The 16,350-nt window shown below is 37.3% G+C and overlaps 1 protein-coding gene and 1 non-coding gene across 2 annotated transcripts in view; both read right to left on the bottom strand.

The window, feature by feature from the left end:
• KPNA4 (karyopherin subunit alpha 4) overlaps positions 1–16,350 on the bottom strand; it is a 29,794-nt gene that overhangs the window by 3,267 nt on the left and 10,177 nt on the right. Inside the window, exons 2-15 of the mRNA XM_050902142.1 lie at positions 16,270–16,314; positions 15,305–15,394; positions 15,185–15,214; positions 15,051–15,103; positions 12,617–12,712; positions 12,403–12,488; positions 8,951–9,037; positions 7,750–7,919; positions 7,615–7,659; positions 5,670–5,801; positions 5,321–5,449; positions 3,590–3,694; positions 1,865–1,936; positions 1,004–1,166 (exon numbers count right to left, since the gene is read on the bottom strand). Of these exons, the coding sequence (XP_050758099.1) occupies positions 1,004–1,166; positions 1,865–1,936; positions 3,590–3,694; positions 5,321–5,449; positions 5,670–5,801; positions 7,615–7,659; positions 7,750–7,919; positions 8,951–9,037; positions 12,403–12,488; positions 12,617–12,712; positions 15,051–15,103; positions 15,185–15,214; positions 15,305–15,394; positions 16,270–16,314 (1,303 nt within the window). The remainder of the gene's footprint in view (positions 1–1,003; positions 1,167–1,864; positions 1,937–3,589; positions 3,695–5,320; positions 5,450–5,669; positions 5,802–7,614; positions 7,660–7,749; positions 7,920–8,950; positions 9,038–12,402; positions 12,489–12,616; positions 12,713–15,050; positions 15,104–15,184; positions 15,215–15,304; positions 15,395–16,269; positions 16,315–16,350) is intronic.
• Positions 4,665–4,984, bottom strand: LOC127020392 (small Cajal body-specific RNA 7). Its single transcript, XR_007767072.1, has one exon. It is a non-coding gene; the product is annotated as a small Cajal body-specific RNA 7 (non-coding RNA).

Below are 16,350 nucleotides of genomic sequence, written 5' to 3'. Positions count from 1 at the left end.
GCTTAAAGCATAAAAACTTCTTAGAAATTTGAGGAAATATATTAGAGATTGAGGAATACATACCATGACAAAAAACCCCAAACATGTATAAAAGCTCAATTCCAGCAATGATAGTACTTTCTCTTCTTGCTATGAGCGGTTAAGCTAATCTGTGGAAATACGGCGAGGGCCAAGCACTAGGACATACTCCCTTTTCACAAAAACATCTTTCTGGCACCTAGTGTGATAGCCCCAAGCTGGGACATTCCAAATCCACACACTGTTGGTGGCACACATGCCATCAGTTACTGGCCTGCAGCTTGATTATATAGCAAGTAGCTCCAGTACAGTATTGGCAGACATGAGTAGGAGCATACATATAAATATTTTTGAAGTTCTGACAAGCAGAGCTTTAGGCCTGAACACCTCTTCTCTTCCCCCACCATCACCAATCAATTAAGCTTTCCCTCCTCCCTCAAGATTTTGTATTTTAAAGACTATTCAACTCCATGTTAATGAAATCCCACACAGTCTTCTACCTGTGCCCAAATTTAATATCACTGTTCTTTCATCCTTGAAGAGTTTCAGTCAATTTAAATAGCAACCAATATAGAGAAAGTCTGAAAGCCATTAGGAAATTAAAGCTATCATATTTCTGCAACCACTGTATGTAGAATTTTTTTCCCCACGTTCACCTGAACATGACTTGTGCATGATTAAAGTAAGCATATCATCCCTACATTAACAGAAACTAATCTGTCAAGTACACCAGATTGTTACAAAACTGGCACCTAATAAACTTTATTGCCGTTATCCAGCTCCTCCACATTTCACTTGATCACGAACTTAATCAGTTAGGAAAAGCTAAGTATATTCACCTGATCAGCATGAAAAGGTCACTTTTAAAAAAGGTCTGCTTAAAACATCTGTGCCAACACACAATAAAGCCAACAGCATATACATGTGGTAGGAAGCTAAACCATCAATTTCTGAAAAAACAGTATCAAAATATTAAGCATCATACCTCCACACTCTTCTATAAGATTGGCTATGGTTTCTGCTTCATCTTCAGCCATTTTTAATATATTACTTAGTCCATCCAGAACCACTTGCACAACTTGCGCATCTTTTACTGTCAGCAAATTGCAAAAGGGAGGAATTACATTTTGTTGAATTAAGTATGCCACCTAAGGGGAAAAAAGCAAATAGTTAAATCAGGAGTGTGACAGAAGCAAACAATACGCCACAAGCACACATGCAAACAAGTTTAATGAAGTCAAAGTACTCAAAGTTAGCCAACAAGGTAAGAGTATTCTGTAGCAGTCACTTTCAGAAATTCTTGTTTTAGAGCATTAAAAGCATTTATGTATTATGTTACAAATATATTTCAAGACTAGAACATGGAATTTTTCAGTATTAGACAAGGAGTTTCAACCTCATCTTTGAAGAATGATACCACCACCCCAACCCTGCCACAAATCTAATATTCTGGGCTTACAAGACACTAGTATATTTCTACTCAATGGCTACTATCCTTATAATTATCACACTCTTATCCATAGGGGAAAAAAAGCAAAAAGATAGAGATGTTGAATGACCAAGAATCTCATCAGAGCCTGAATGCAGTCAGTCATAGCTACTAGGCCATCCTAACAGAAGAGCTTCCATCCAAATCCCCATTGATACTCCTAATCTCAGGTCATTCCAGAAATGACAACTGAAGTTCACTCTTAAATTCCTTGTGGAAAAGCGAACAGTTACTGTACAGGGGAGGAATCCAGACCTTCATAATCCTGGCACAGAAGAAGTCTAAACCAATCAGCTGACGTACTCTCTCAAACGCACCCGAGAAAGATAATGGACCTTTTCTTAAGGTTTGACTTACTTGGTCTTTTCTTCCGCTGATCGTTAAGTTGCTTATTGCCCAAGCAGCTTCTTTCTGAGTACCAAAGTCACCCTAAAAATACAAGCGTAAATAGAAATAATCATTCCAGTTTTTTATGTTACGTATTCTAGTAAAAGCTTGTATCATCTGTTACAGTCCATTCTGCATGGTATCACCACAGCAGTTTTCAGTAAGTAGGGAAGGTAACTAACAAATCTTGTAGATGTTTGAGTCTACTTGCGGAGTGTTCATCCCTTCCCTGCAATCATGTTTTTAAATCGATCTTCCAGAGGAAGGGAAATTTGTTTGCATCAAAGTAAATAAACTGTAGAACTCCACTCTCTCACATTCCTTATCAACAGCTGTCGCATCTTGCAGCAAGAGATAAGCAGTAAGTGTCAATTTTGATAAACCACTGTACGTACTATAACCATGTCTGCCTCTGAAGTTAGTCAACTCAAGTCTGCTTACTAGATTTAAAGAGAAGGTCTCCAACTCTTTTCTCAGTGATCAATAAATCGGCAGTTAACAGAACTATTTGTTAACAGCTATATGTTACTTAGGGGAAAAGACAAGTATTTCTTCAGTCTCAACCCCAACCTCTACACTGAAGCAAGATATTGCATCTTTGTCATAGCTGAACACATTGTAAGGTTGGTATTTCTGGCTTCCTTCTACACTTCAGGGAAGAAAAATCAAGTAATGAATAAAGCAAAAAGTCGGAAGTGTTTGAAAGATAGAAATGTTGTACTGTTCCCGTTTAAAAACATGCTTTTAGCTACCCTTCTTTCTCACAAGGCAGATCCTTGGGAGCACAACATGGTTTGGAAACTAATGTTTTAAAAGACACTAACGCCCAGCAACTGAAAAGGAATACAGGTATTTGAAGTCCCGAATGATGACCCATTAGCATTCAACCTCTAGTACTCAACAAGCAATGAGAGACTTTGTGAAAAAGCATGAGAAAAGCATCCAGAAGTGTTTGTGAGCTACTACTTGACTTTATTATTTAATAAAAAAGGTAATGAAAGCATTCATCTCAACAAGCTTCATCTATTACTGAAAAGAAGCATACATACATAGATGCATGCAGCGTGTTGCTTTTCTATGGGAAAAACTCTGAACACACAAAAGCTACAATTATTTTCTATGGCCACCTATATTCTGTTGATGCTGTTTTACTTGTTTAAAAAAAAAATAGATGGGACAACTCCAGTCCATAATCTAGTGTCACAGATCACTACTTGGATTACTCTGACTAGATAAATGCATTAACACGAACAGGTTAATAAATGCCACTGTTGAGCACTTCCTTATGTTTCCAGATAATAGGGGGATAAAAAGATGAAGTCCTTAAGCTTTGGCAAAATGCTGAGAACTAACTCAATGCTGTTCCCATCCAGACCTCTTCACGCCACTTATGAGAGAATTCTATCCCCATTGTTTACAAAGTGAGAAAAAGAATTTAAATGAGATTTAAAAGGACCTGAGATCCCCTGATCTGCTTCCTTTCCCCAATACATCTGGCACTCATCATCTCACAGCACTTCACAAAAGAATATCAACAGTAATGTATTTTATCTTGCAACATATGAAAAATGCTCAATGGTATAGTTTACCCCTGCCCCCCATGTTTACAGTACGATGTAAAACACGAAGCAAGGAATTCAACATCACTTTCCCCAATTAAGGAAACAAACTGTTAAATTCTTCTTGTTATCTAACCTTATCTAGAAGATGTATTATCATTGGAACAAGGTTTGCATCTATTACTGCCTGAACTTGCTGCTGATTTCCTGCAGTGATGTTAGATAGGAACCACACTGCTTCCTGCAAAATAAAAGGATGTGAGAAATTATTAATTCAGACAGTCTTCTGTATCATATCTTATTTCCACTCCAGCAAGATTTGTACACGCACATTTTTAGATCTGCAATTCATACGCTAGCCAGTCTTAAACACAATCAAGTATTGCGTCAGTTTGGTTGTACATAGCGGAATTCCTAGTAAGTAGACTAGACATAAAGGTGGCAAAGCAGACAGTCTTGCCTTAGGAGACTCCACAAGGCTCTTCAGTCTTTCATTGTTACCAAGTTACAACCAAATACTCCAAATCCACAGATTAAAAAGAAAAATTATTTGGCAACAAAAAAGTCACAAGGCTACAAATAAGCACTCATAATTGGTTCTGTTACTGAGAATGAATGCAATAGCAGTTTTCAGCTGATGGTCAGGTAAGCTCCAAAATGATGTTGTCCAGACATAAGACAATATTTATATTGTTCTTTACCTGCTTCATAAAGTTTCTCTTCTTAGCATCGATCATCAAGAAAATGCAACACCTATTACTTAAATGCTTGCTTTTCAAGAATACTGTAAAGTTATATGACCCTTTATGATCATTCTGTCCATAAGCCCAGGACCCTCTCCTTCCAGCAGTAACCAACAGCAGGTGCCCAGGGAAGCGTGTAAGATGACACCGTTTCCCCAGTAGACCCTCCCAGTCCTGAACAGTTGAAATTTTGAACTAAGCCAAAGACTGTATCTGGATTCTTATGTTAAAAAAGGATCAAGAACCCCCAGCCCCCCTTTTTAAGGGCAAAGTAATCAAGAAATAATGAATACAGTTTCACATAAAATTTTAAGTATAATCAGAGTATCACCTTGTTTTAATCCTACAGTTGATAATTTCTCCCTTCCTAGAAACCCTCCATCACTCCTCAATTCTCCTCTCCTCTCCACTTATCTAGCATGACAACTTTTTGGTCAGGAACCCTCACATTTCATTCAGCTGAGTCTCTTGGATCAGATCACAGGATCACTTTCATTAATGAACCTGTTAGAGATTTAAGATGCCAAGGCTTGTCTTGGTGGGCTCGTTTTGGGCTTTAATCATTGGCAATGTTGTAAAGTGGCACCCCAGAACTTAACAACATGCCTCAGATGCACTCCGGAATCAGCACGGCATTATCAGTGCCCCCGTTTAAAGCCTTTCCTATACACACGCACACACACACACATTCCCCGCACCCCACCCCCAGTATGACTTGGTTTAAATTCCATTTATCACACACACTCCATTCAAAGAGACATCCAATTATCTCTATTTCATCACTTCCAAGAGAGTCAGTTTAATTAAAGTGACATTTCACATATCAAGAACTCTACCTTTTAAGCCAACAGCCAGAATTACAAAATAAAGCTTTAATTTCATAAAAATTCAATTAGAAGAATTAGGAAACAACATTCTTGTCAAGTAAAAGTTTGTAGCTCCTTAGAGATTTTTCTACAGATGTTAACTTCAAGAAAAATTTCAGCAGCCTGTCAAGCTCTTGCCATAAACTGGTATAGTCAATTACTCTAAACCCTAACACACTACTTTATGTGGAATCCAAAACAGCTAAGCCAAATATAAAAAAAAGTTACCAATGGGGTGCAATCTCTGCAGTTACTTACCTTATTAATTTTTTCTTTGGGATGTGTCAGAAGTGCTGGAAAATGTGAAAGAGCTTCACAATTCAGAACTACCTGTGTCTGTTCATCGGTACCAGTGACAATGTTTCCTACAGCTCTCAGTGCAGCAGTCTGAAACAAAACACTTTCTTTAAAAAGAGTTCTTTTAATCAAAGATTTTTCTAGTTGAGCACATACTTTCAAACAGTAACAGTTAAAAAAGCAAAGGTTTTATGCAAATGCTATACCACATAGGAAGAAGTATTCTTTAAACTTCAACATGAACTATAAAATTGAACTTTCTCTACTATTACATTTTGAGCAACACTTCCTTAAAGTTATCCAAACTTACTTGCACTTTAACTTCTTGATGACTGAGAAGAGGAACCAAATGAGGGACTATTCCGGAGTCTATCACCATCTGGATCTGTTCATTGCCAGCATCCGTTAGATATGAGAGTGCCCAGACTGTATCTACCAATATCTAACAGCAAAAACATTTATTTTTAATTAGTACAGAAGTGCCACAAGTCTTATAAAAAATAACATAAATTAAAATATAAAACAATTCTCATTGTGAAGCCAGAATTGATGCAATACAGCAAAACCCCACTTTGTTTTACGAACTTCATACATTCCACTCTACAGAAGTCTGAAATACAACTGCTGTTCAACCTGTTCTAGCTCCAAAGAATACAGAGATTAAAAAACCAGCTAAACTACTAACTACAGCTTAAGTTCCAAAGGATGTAATAAAAGCAATTCAATTCTATCTGCTCGTTTCATGAAGTACTGAACAATGCGAGATATGAAAGACTCATCCCTGGAAGGAAGATAAAGCCCTAGCAAATATTAAACTACAGGCATCTGCTACTCTTAAACCAATGAGCTGTACATTATATGGCATCAAGTTATTTTTTTCTTGGCATTCCCCCACAAAATTTAAGAAAAGCTTTGAACTTTTTTTAAACATCTGGTGCAGCAGCACTTGGACTGCATTTCCTCTGCATGCATACATGTGTGTATTCACACACAGAAAAGCCAATTTAAATAGCAGTGTCCTGGTTTCAGCTGGGATAATTTTCTTCCTAGTAGCTGCTATAGTGTTATGTTTTGGATTTAGGATGAGAATAATGTTGATAGCAAGAACTAAAAACATCAGTGTGTTAAGCAGTGTTTATACTAAGCCAAGGATTTTTCAGCTTTTCGTGCCCAGCCAGCAAAAAGGCTGGAGGGGCACAAGAAGCTGGGAGGGGACACAGCCAGGACAGCTGACCCAAACTGGCCAAAGGGATATTCCATACATGTGACATCATGTCCAGTATATAAACTGGGGGGAGTTGGCTGGGAGAGTTGGATCGCTGCTCGGGAACTAACTGGGCATCAGTCAGCGAGTGGTGAGCCATTGCATCACGCATCACTTGTTTTGTATATTCTAATTCTTTTAGCACTATTATTGTCATTTTATTATTATCATTATTATTATTTTCTTCCTTTCTGTCCTGATCTCAGCCCATGAGTTGTTTTGTTTTCCAATTCTCTCCCCCCTCCCACTGGGTGGGGGGAGCGAGCAAGTGGCTGCGTGGCACTTAGTGGCCAAGCTAGGGTTAAACCACAACAAGCAGTAAATCTGAATATTTCAAGTGACAGCTTACAAAAAAATTGAGTAAGCATTGTTTCAGCTGACAACTCTTGACTGATTCACAAATACAGCCATTTCAAGAAATTGACAATTGAGCTACAAACTTCACTAGGAAGCAAAGAATTAATCTTAAACAATTCTGACTTACATTTAGGCAAAAAACTGACCTATTTAATAATTTCAGCAAAGTCTTGCTCATTTACTTCACTGTTAAAATAACCTAATGTTCCTATTTAACACCTCAGAAGTTACATCTAAAGCTAACATTTTACATATGCAGCAGACACTAATTTTTCTTTCATTTACACTGATTTTCATTGCAACCTCAAACCTAAGTGCTAGACAAAACCCCCCGTATTTAACTGTAAATGAATGTTCACAGAAATACAACTGAAACTGCATTTTATTTTTAAGTGTAGGGAAAGTACATGCAAATAAGCACTTGCAAAGATACAGAGAAATACCAGGCAAAAATCATAACTGATACTTAAAAATAAGCAGTTAAAGATATCAAAATAAGTTTGCCATAATGAAAGAGAAGATCACAGATTTACTTTTTTTTTTTTTTAAGAAAAAAGTTAATTATGACAAGCTTTATACTTCAGCTAAAAATCTATACCAGAACACAAAACTGGCTCTAAGTGGTGTTACTTACATTTACATCTGTGTGGTGAATTAAAACACAGAGCGCTGGAAGGATCTAAGGAGGAAAAGAAGCATCTGACAGTTATTTTTAAGGCAGACAGATACTCAACTTCAGTTTAGTTACACTGAACAGAAATTCAGTCACCTCCTGAATGGTTTCCATCGGCGGAGGAGGATCTTTGTGACGGCACAAGTTGACCATGACCCAAGTAACATTTCTTAAGAAAGTTATGGGAATAGATGGGCTGATGAAGGACAGCAGTGGTTTCACTACTCCAAGACTAATAACGTAATCTCTACACTGGGGTCCATCACCTGTTTGAGACATCAAAGAATTATGAAGACAAAAATCATCCCATGCCATTCAAAAGTAGTCTCATTTCTGCACACTTAATACTTCAGTTATTTAAAATGCACACAAAATTAAAGAATATGGGCCTTGGAAAGATGCATATAAATATATACGTTTTGAACTACTCATTAAAACCAGCTACATTCTTAACAGAAAAGTGTCCCATAATCTATAGCAGATGTACAGACTGGGGTGGTTGTGGGCAAGGGAAAATAGGTGGTAGACAATGGCAAACTACCAAGAATAGTTGATAGCCCAGTGTATTCCTGAAGATCCCTTCCCTAAGTTTATAATCCAATACTAAAACATCCCAGGAGCAGTTCAAAATTGCCTGAAAACAGATACTGTCATCGCTGTATCTGAAAGATAAACACACTTTTGTCACTGCCCAGGTATCACTACAGTTGCCTCGAAAGCAGCATCTGACTTGTACTGCACACATATCACTAACAACTTCAGGCAGTTACAATATTGTGGATTTTGTTGGTTTGCTTCTTAAGAAGGACTAGGCATTTCTAAAGTATCAGATTGTAGAAATCTCAGTATGTCAGAACCGATATTAGCCCTCAAGCACTACAAACATCGTCAAGGGCTGTAAACCACAAAGCTAATGCTTGCACAAGAAGATGAAAAATCAAATGAAAACTCGAACGATCACAACTTATTTAGAATTCAACACAATGTATATAAGCTCAGGCAAAATTTCAGAACTCAATGCAAAACAGTTATTTTAACAATCTGCAGGTCTGTTTGCCAGTAATTCCTTTTCCTGCATCCGGAAAGAAAGTGTGTAGGCGTATTTTTGGGTGCACACCGTCGATACACAATAGAGAAAAGAGGAATAAGTTAAGAATGGGGTAATTGCCAGTCTCACAGCTGCCTTTTGTCTCATAGTTGAACATCTCCCAAGTTCTAACACACACAGTCCTACCTAGTTTACTCATTCAATACCAAAAGGAACTTAGAAGGTTTTGGTGGCAAGAGTAACACAAACCTATGATATTTCCTAAAGCCCACACAGCTTGCTCACAAACATTTTGATGAGGTGAATGCAGCAGTCTCAGAAAAAGTGGCACAGCATCTGAAAGACACAAACAAAACCCCACACAACTGTTAAGAAATACATCTCTCGAAAGACAAAATAGTTCACATAATTCGCTCTTAAATAAAATTTCAGTACTGCATGAAAAATTTTTCTCCTGGTTAAGTATTGGTCAAAACCTTACTAACTTCCCAGATGACACTGAAATAAAACACGCTGTAACAATTCTTCCTTCAGTGCACTTTTTTTAGAGAGCCCCGCACTTCAGAATATTATGAAAGCAACTCTTAAAATAACCTGACATTTAATTTGGTTGTAAGTCTCAAGTTTACTGAAGCTTGTCAGGACTCCAAATTTAGTTATACTTATTGAATTTAGAAACTCCATACTAAGTAATAACCGCTTAAGACCAACCTCATCCATTCCAATGGCCAACAATTGGCCAACTCAAGAGTCAGTAGGTACACATCCACATTATTGACTGGTAACACAGTAAGAGGCAAGTACAGGGGGTTAATTTGTTTCAATCTTACTGATTTACTGTACCCTATATCCCCCATCACATCTTTACTAGTAGCGAAGTATGTGCCAGTTGCTGGTCCCAGCATGTGCAGAAAGCTAACTACTGAGGGATCTTCTGTATACATTGCCACTGCAGAGCTCCAGGCAATGCCTTAGTGCATAACTTCACCTGTGGCTCTACCAAGAGGAAGCCTGGTCGATTGAGCATACACAAGTAGACACGCAAGGTAAACTGCACCAAAAGAACCCCCGCTGCCAATACAGATCCGTTACTGAGCGCCACGTCACTGTGTACTTTCCCCTAATATTTCCAAACTCTGCATTCAGTATTTTTTGATAACCATTATAAAGGTAAGTGTACAGCAATAGCAGCTGTTTCTACAAATCTAGTCATCTTGGTCTCCTGAAAGCTAATACAGATGCATTCCTCAATGTGAAGTCTTGACTCGACTCAATTTGAGACCCATGATACCGGAATAACCTAACTGATCACTGAAGCAGAGATTGCTTCAAATGCTATCGCTATGTGACTCAAAAAAACCCAACCAAACCAAAAGCACCAACTGACTGAGGGGTAGGAAAGGGATTCAAAAGGTAACACACAAAACTCCGTAATTGTTATTAAGGCAGCTACTTTTCTATCCTATGTTGGTGTCAGACAGGAGAATGCTCCCAACATTTAGAACTGAAGCTAAGTCAATGTTTCAAACACATTCTACATGCACCACATTCAGATAACTGATCCTTATTTTTTTTATCCTCAGCACTAAGGTGCTTGCTTGCTCACATGATTTGCTAATGACAGTTTAGTCTGTAAGAAACACTCATTTACTTTAGGTCACATTTCAAAAGAGACTGGTGTTTTTAGTTAGACTTTCTCAATGTAAAACATTTTTTGCTAGAGAAATAACAAATCACAACAGATTTCTTATTTCCTACTAAATAAAGGTATTTTACAATGCCTGTATGCAAGGAGAAAAAACATCCCCACCAAGCATATTAATAAGTACGTTTGGAAAGATTACAACAGACCATCTTTTTCATTGAAATAAATCATTACAAGAAATAAACCATACTTTCATCTGTTACAGCTATTAAATTGGCTAATATAGTGCATACATGCAGACCTAGCTAAATCAGAGATCATCACTGAAAAGAAATAATTACTATATTTGGCACTTATCTTCAATCCATCGATAAGCTAGGTTTAAATAAAAAGTGTTCTAGATCAGGTGTGGGACAGATTATATATTAATTAGATTTCCAAAAGAAAACTCAGGATGCAACTGGGAAAGGAAGAGGAGGAAGATGGGAAAAGGCAAAGTTAAAAGTATTAGCAAAGATACATACTATAACGGTCAAATCTGAGCTATATCAAAGTTAACAGGCTCTTAACACTGAGAGTTTGTAAAAGCAAAGAGCAACTGATCTTGCAACCAATGGAATCTCAAAACATACATTCCATTAAAAAAAAAAATCCTTTAAGCTGAAGTCACCTGCCTTAAATGCCTTCACATCTGCTGTGGAGAATTAACCTATTTTTCCAGTTAAAGATTTGTGAAGCACATCCAGCCATTTAACAGAGGAGATGGTGTTAAGAACTTTCTTACGAATACGTGTGTTTTTTCAAACTATAAAGTCAATAATACACAGTTTGTGAGAAGCCTGTAATTGCTTAGCACTAACAACGAAAAAGAAACAATCTTTGATCGCTGAAGAGAAAAAGTCAGTCACAAAATACATGTAACAAACATTGACATTTCAACACTGAAACACCACCACACATCTTAGAAACTGTACTTACTACATTCAGTGAAAGTTCCAAGTAGTTCTAAAGGAAGTTAATATATGATGGTTGTGGTGGGGGAAAAAACACACAAAAAAGATCAAGCACAATTCTGTGTCTTTTCATTGTGGACGCACAGCATGGTATCAGCAGCGTGCACTGCAATACAACACTGATTCCAACCACTAAAGCCACTGATATCTCATGTAATGTAAGTTTTGCGGATTTTTTCCTTAAACTTTAGGCAAAAACTTGGTTTACTGTATGTTTGATTCTTCCATGGGTCTCAAGAAGCTCTGCCGTTTTATTCACTCAATTCAAAAAGCCTGTAGACACTTTCTACTTAGTTCTGCTTTACCAACAGAAGTACTACTTCGACTTAGGACATGTTTAGAGTACAGAAGAAAGTTTGCTTTGCTTGGCAACTCAGATTCCAAGTCCAACAACAATTCCTTTCCATGCTTCAGATTCCTCAAATATGAAGGACAGCATTTTTTCTTCAACTGGATTTTGGAAGAGAGTTCGATGTCAGCCACCCTCTGGACTTGGTCCACATCTTTTCCTCCCTCTTCACCGTAAAGATAGGAAATCCCTCCATGGGAGTTTTCTAGGGGTTTTTTTTTGTTTGGTTTTGTTTCAAGGTGGGTTTGGGGGGGTTTGAGGTTTTTTTTGTTTGTTTTTGTTTTTTGAAGTTTGAAAACTGGAAACCAGCAGATATCAACTCTGCTAAAGTAGTGTGAGTTTCCAGAAGAGATTACTCACCATTAGGAAACCCAACTGAATTTAAAATCTGAGAAAATGAAGAACAGAAGCAGGTGTGCGCTTCAACTGATGCTGCTTGCCAGAGAAGAGGTAGAACATCTGGCAGGAGACTTCATGGGCAGGTCCTTCAGCGACGTGCCTGTGATTGACAACTCAATTTCAACCATCCTGGCTATCGCATGAAAGGACCAACCCTAACATGTGGATTGGTGAACATGCTTGAGACAGAGAGGAACAGGAGTGTGGATGCTCTTTACAGTATCATTCAGATGATCTTATTTTTGTGGAAGCTACAGTGCGTGCTTTATCAATGATCAAATACTGTTGGACTTACTAGATTGAACTACGGCCTGTGTTTGTTCAGAGGTTCCAGAGGCAATGTTTGTCAAAGCCCATGCAGCTTCAAACTGTAAAGAAGGACTGCAAAGTAAGGAAAAAAAAAAACAAAGATTGTAACATGAGTTTTCAAATCAGACACCGTAAGCATATTAGCTAAATACCCAGAATTCTTGCAACAATTAAACATTTTGAGTTTTAGAAATACTCACTTGTCATCTCTTTCAAGACAGTGCACTAAAATAGGTAATATTCCTGATTTTATTAGATCGTCAATTGGTGGATTGCGATCACTGGAAAGCAGCTTTCTGTTTAGGAAAAGGAGAAAACACAAGACTTAGCAGACAAATCACAGAATGAGAAGTCATGACTGGAAAGGATCTCTGGAAGTTGTTTAGTCCAACCTTCCGCTCAAAGCGGGATTATTGCTCACACTAGATCAGGTCAGTAACGGCTTCCTGTAGTTGAGTTTTGGAAGCCTCCAAGCACGGAGATCCAACAACCTCCCTGGAAAAACTGTTCCAGTGCTGCACTACCTTCTGGGCTGGAAAGTTTTTCCCCAGTGTGTGTCTCATACTCTCAAAGACCAAGCAGGATTTGTTTTCTCCACTTTAAGTGAAAATAACTAACTCCCAAAATTGAAATTACTGAACTATTGGAAAACTGAAGCCATTACATCCATTGCCTGTTTCAGTTGCCATGTTTTCTCTGACTACTTTTGAAGTTTATTACCAGTCAGTAAAATAAAGATCACCAGAGTTATTCAGTTACACCCTCCTGCAGCTTCTTCCTCCTCCACCCAACAAGGAAGATAAACAGATCCTGGCTGCTTTGACAGGAAAGGCAGAAACTTGTTTCTTCTACTAAGGATATAATGTCAGAGAGCAAGGATTCACAAAGTACTACTGCAAAGAACAGAAGTGTACATATTTGGTTCAATTTTTAATCCTTTTTGCTTCACCTTTCTGCAGCGAAGGTATTAAGGAGAATGAAGGAAGCTTCTTGGAGGGGACAACTTGGGCTGCCGCACCAAACTTCTACCAGCAGTGGGAAGAGAGATTATATATAGTCCTCTCTTCATATACCAGCCTATTCACAAACACACGAAAGGCTTGGCAGAACACAGTAACTAGAAATGAACCTTCCACTGCTGCTTTATCCTGAAAGATATCACTGGTGCGTTAAAGGAGGCAACATGGGGAAAGAGAAGGAGATTAAGAAAAGCCAGAGCTGCAAAACAAAACCCCTCAGAAAACTAAGCAATCACAATAAGGAGGATCTGAACACAGATTATGTGAAGACTTGTAATAATCAGATGTGCATTTTCAACTTCCAACTAAAGGAAATTGCTTTTAGAAGTGAAGACAATTTACATCTACAAGCTTATAAAAATTAAGGAACAAAAGTGTAATTACAGCATCTTAATACTGATTTTTGTTCAGTGACAAAACAATCTAGTGCAGTCTATTCACAAGCCACCTGCTCAAACAGGTCGAGAACTCTACTACAAGAATCAAGTAAAACCTCAGGTTTTGGTGGGGTTGAGGGTTTTTTGTTTGGTTTGGGTTTTGCTTTTTCTGAAGCACTTCTAATCAGTTTTCTGTTCCTCATATTCCAGTTGTAAGTTTTACGGGTTAGACTTGGGCAAGATTTTTCCTTCCTGTTCCAGCTTCAGACCAAAGGATGGTACAGATTCAATCAAGACTGAAAAAGCATTTGTTTTCATCTCTAAAATATACTTTAATGCTTTTCCAATAATGTAAACTGCACTGATTTACTTTTAAATCAGTTTTCAATTTAAAAAAATAGTTACAATAGTAAGAAATCCACACGGACATTCCCATTTCATTTTGTCAGGCTTAATTCAGTGTGCTTTAGTCTAACCTGGTTTAGATCAGCTGTAGTACATAGGTAGTTCTACATGATGCTACTTTGAATTGACGAAATTTTAATGAAGACAAGTTGCCCAGTGGAAATGGGCACAGAAACTGTTCTTTCCCCTATCAGTTTCAAATACATTAATGCCCAAAAGTAAAAGTGGGCATAATCCAATTCACCTGACTTCTCTTTGATCTGGAAGTCTTCCCTTGCACTTGAATCAACCCCCTCAACCGCAGAGGGTAAACAAATGCAACGTTGTAGCTTTCTGCTACAACAACAGAAAAACCACCCAGTAGTTCACAAAACAGCAGTTAAATACTAAATTTATGCATGCAAAGTTCATAGAGTATTTTACGATCACTTCTTGAATACATACAACTACACAGAATTCCTCTTAAAGCGAAAAGTGGGTTTAGTGGCCTAATCCATGACAAATTTAGAAAAAGGATTATGCCAGTTCTTTCTGTATTTAAAGCTAAAGACTTTATAGTCCTGCTAATTATACATTTTACTCTACTTGTGAGAAGCATCAAGTATTGCACTAAGATAAATCCTAGTATTTATTTATACATAATGAAAATCCTGACTAGTTCAAAGACCTAGGTATTTTGATTTTTTTTTTGTAAAGTTCTATTTATCAAGTTTTCTTTTTTAAAATCAGTAAATGACATACTTTTTCTAGTTAAGCTAGAACACATTTTCTGAATTTAAGAGCATGATAAAGTAAGAATAAAAATAGTGTATTTGAGAAAAGCGTGTTCTTACCTTGCAGCCTGCACAGCACTTAACTGTATACCCTGGTTGTCACTTGAAGCATTCTAAAATAAAAAAGAATTTAGACTTTTCACATATTTGTCACCATGACATGAGGAATGTTCAAACAATGAAATTTTTTTTACCTGTACTATTGCCTCCAAAGAAGTGTTTTGCTAGAAAACAGAGACAAAAGCAGTTAGAAATTAGAAATGTCTTTTAAGTGCATAAAAAGAAGACATGCTTGAGGTTAAGTTAATTCTTACCACTCTAAAGTCACCATCTATATCAGAATCTTCACAGATATCTTCATGGGGAACATTTCTCCTCTTTAGAAGATGCTCATCTCTTTTGTTCTTAAAGAGAAAAATGATTTAATACCTTTAAAACTTTGACTTAGGGGGCATGGGGGGGTGTTAAGAAGGGAACAGAAGCTTCTGTTTTAAACAAGCATCATAAACATGCTTTCATTGATACTGTTAAAAATTCCAACATTCAAGGAGTTGGAAAGGGCTGCACAGAGAAACCCATTTTGGAAATCCCTTCTTCCTAGAAAAATCCTCCATCCAACTTTATCTACAGCAGTAACTACTTTTGCTGGAAGTTTCATGTGCACACATCCATCAACACTGACCTTACAACCTATTTGTCATTATTTATAACAAGACAAGGCAATTACCAGAGGCTAGTTTTCTGTTCATCCCAGAAGTAAAATAATTCAACTTAAGATTACTTTTCTCAAGAGCTAGTTTTCCAACAATTCTAAACAGTGTTATCTTCACACATATACTCTTCCACTCTTACTGGTGTGTTGAACTACAGTTTTGGGAAAGAAAATTGCTTTCTGTCTATAGATTAGCAGGAACACCTGATTTTCAAAGGAAAAAACATAAGCTTTTTATAAGTTTTTAAAATTAAAAACCTAGCTGGAGAAGCAAGAACTACTCCCTTCAATACATTACATATAAAATTCTGTTTTTCAGGACAAAAGTTGGGGAACTTCCAGTACCAGCTACGGTAACTTAAGAACTTCCTTCTAAACCAAAGTACCTTCACAGAATTAGTAAAGACAAATAGATAGTTTAACAATGGTGTTCTTGGTGGACTACAGAAGAACACACAACAGTGTCTTTTTTTTTTTTTTAAATCCTTTAACAAAAACTCTTAAATTTTACTGCAATACCAACATAGCCAAATCCCGTTTGGTAAGAACAATGCTAGGTCATCTCACCTTTCTTAACTCCACAACAACTTCATTTCTTTGTCTTCTCATAGTCTGAAAAAAACCAAGATCAAAGTACATTATGTTCTG

The sequence above is a fragment of the Gymnogyps californianus genome, chromosome 10, assembly GCF_018139145.2.
Source record: "Gymnogyps californianus isolate 813 chromosome 10, ASM1813914v2, whole genome shotgun sequence".
In the NCBI taxonomy this organism is placed as follows: domain Eukaryota; kingdom Metazoa; phylum Chordata; class Aves; order Accipitriformes; family Cathartidae; genus Gymnogyps; species Gymnogyps californianus.
The sequence above is the reverse complement of the archived record's forward strand: the minus strand, read 5'-3'. Positions and strand labels throughout refer to the sequence as shown.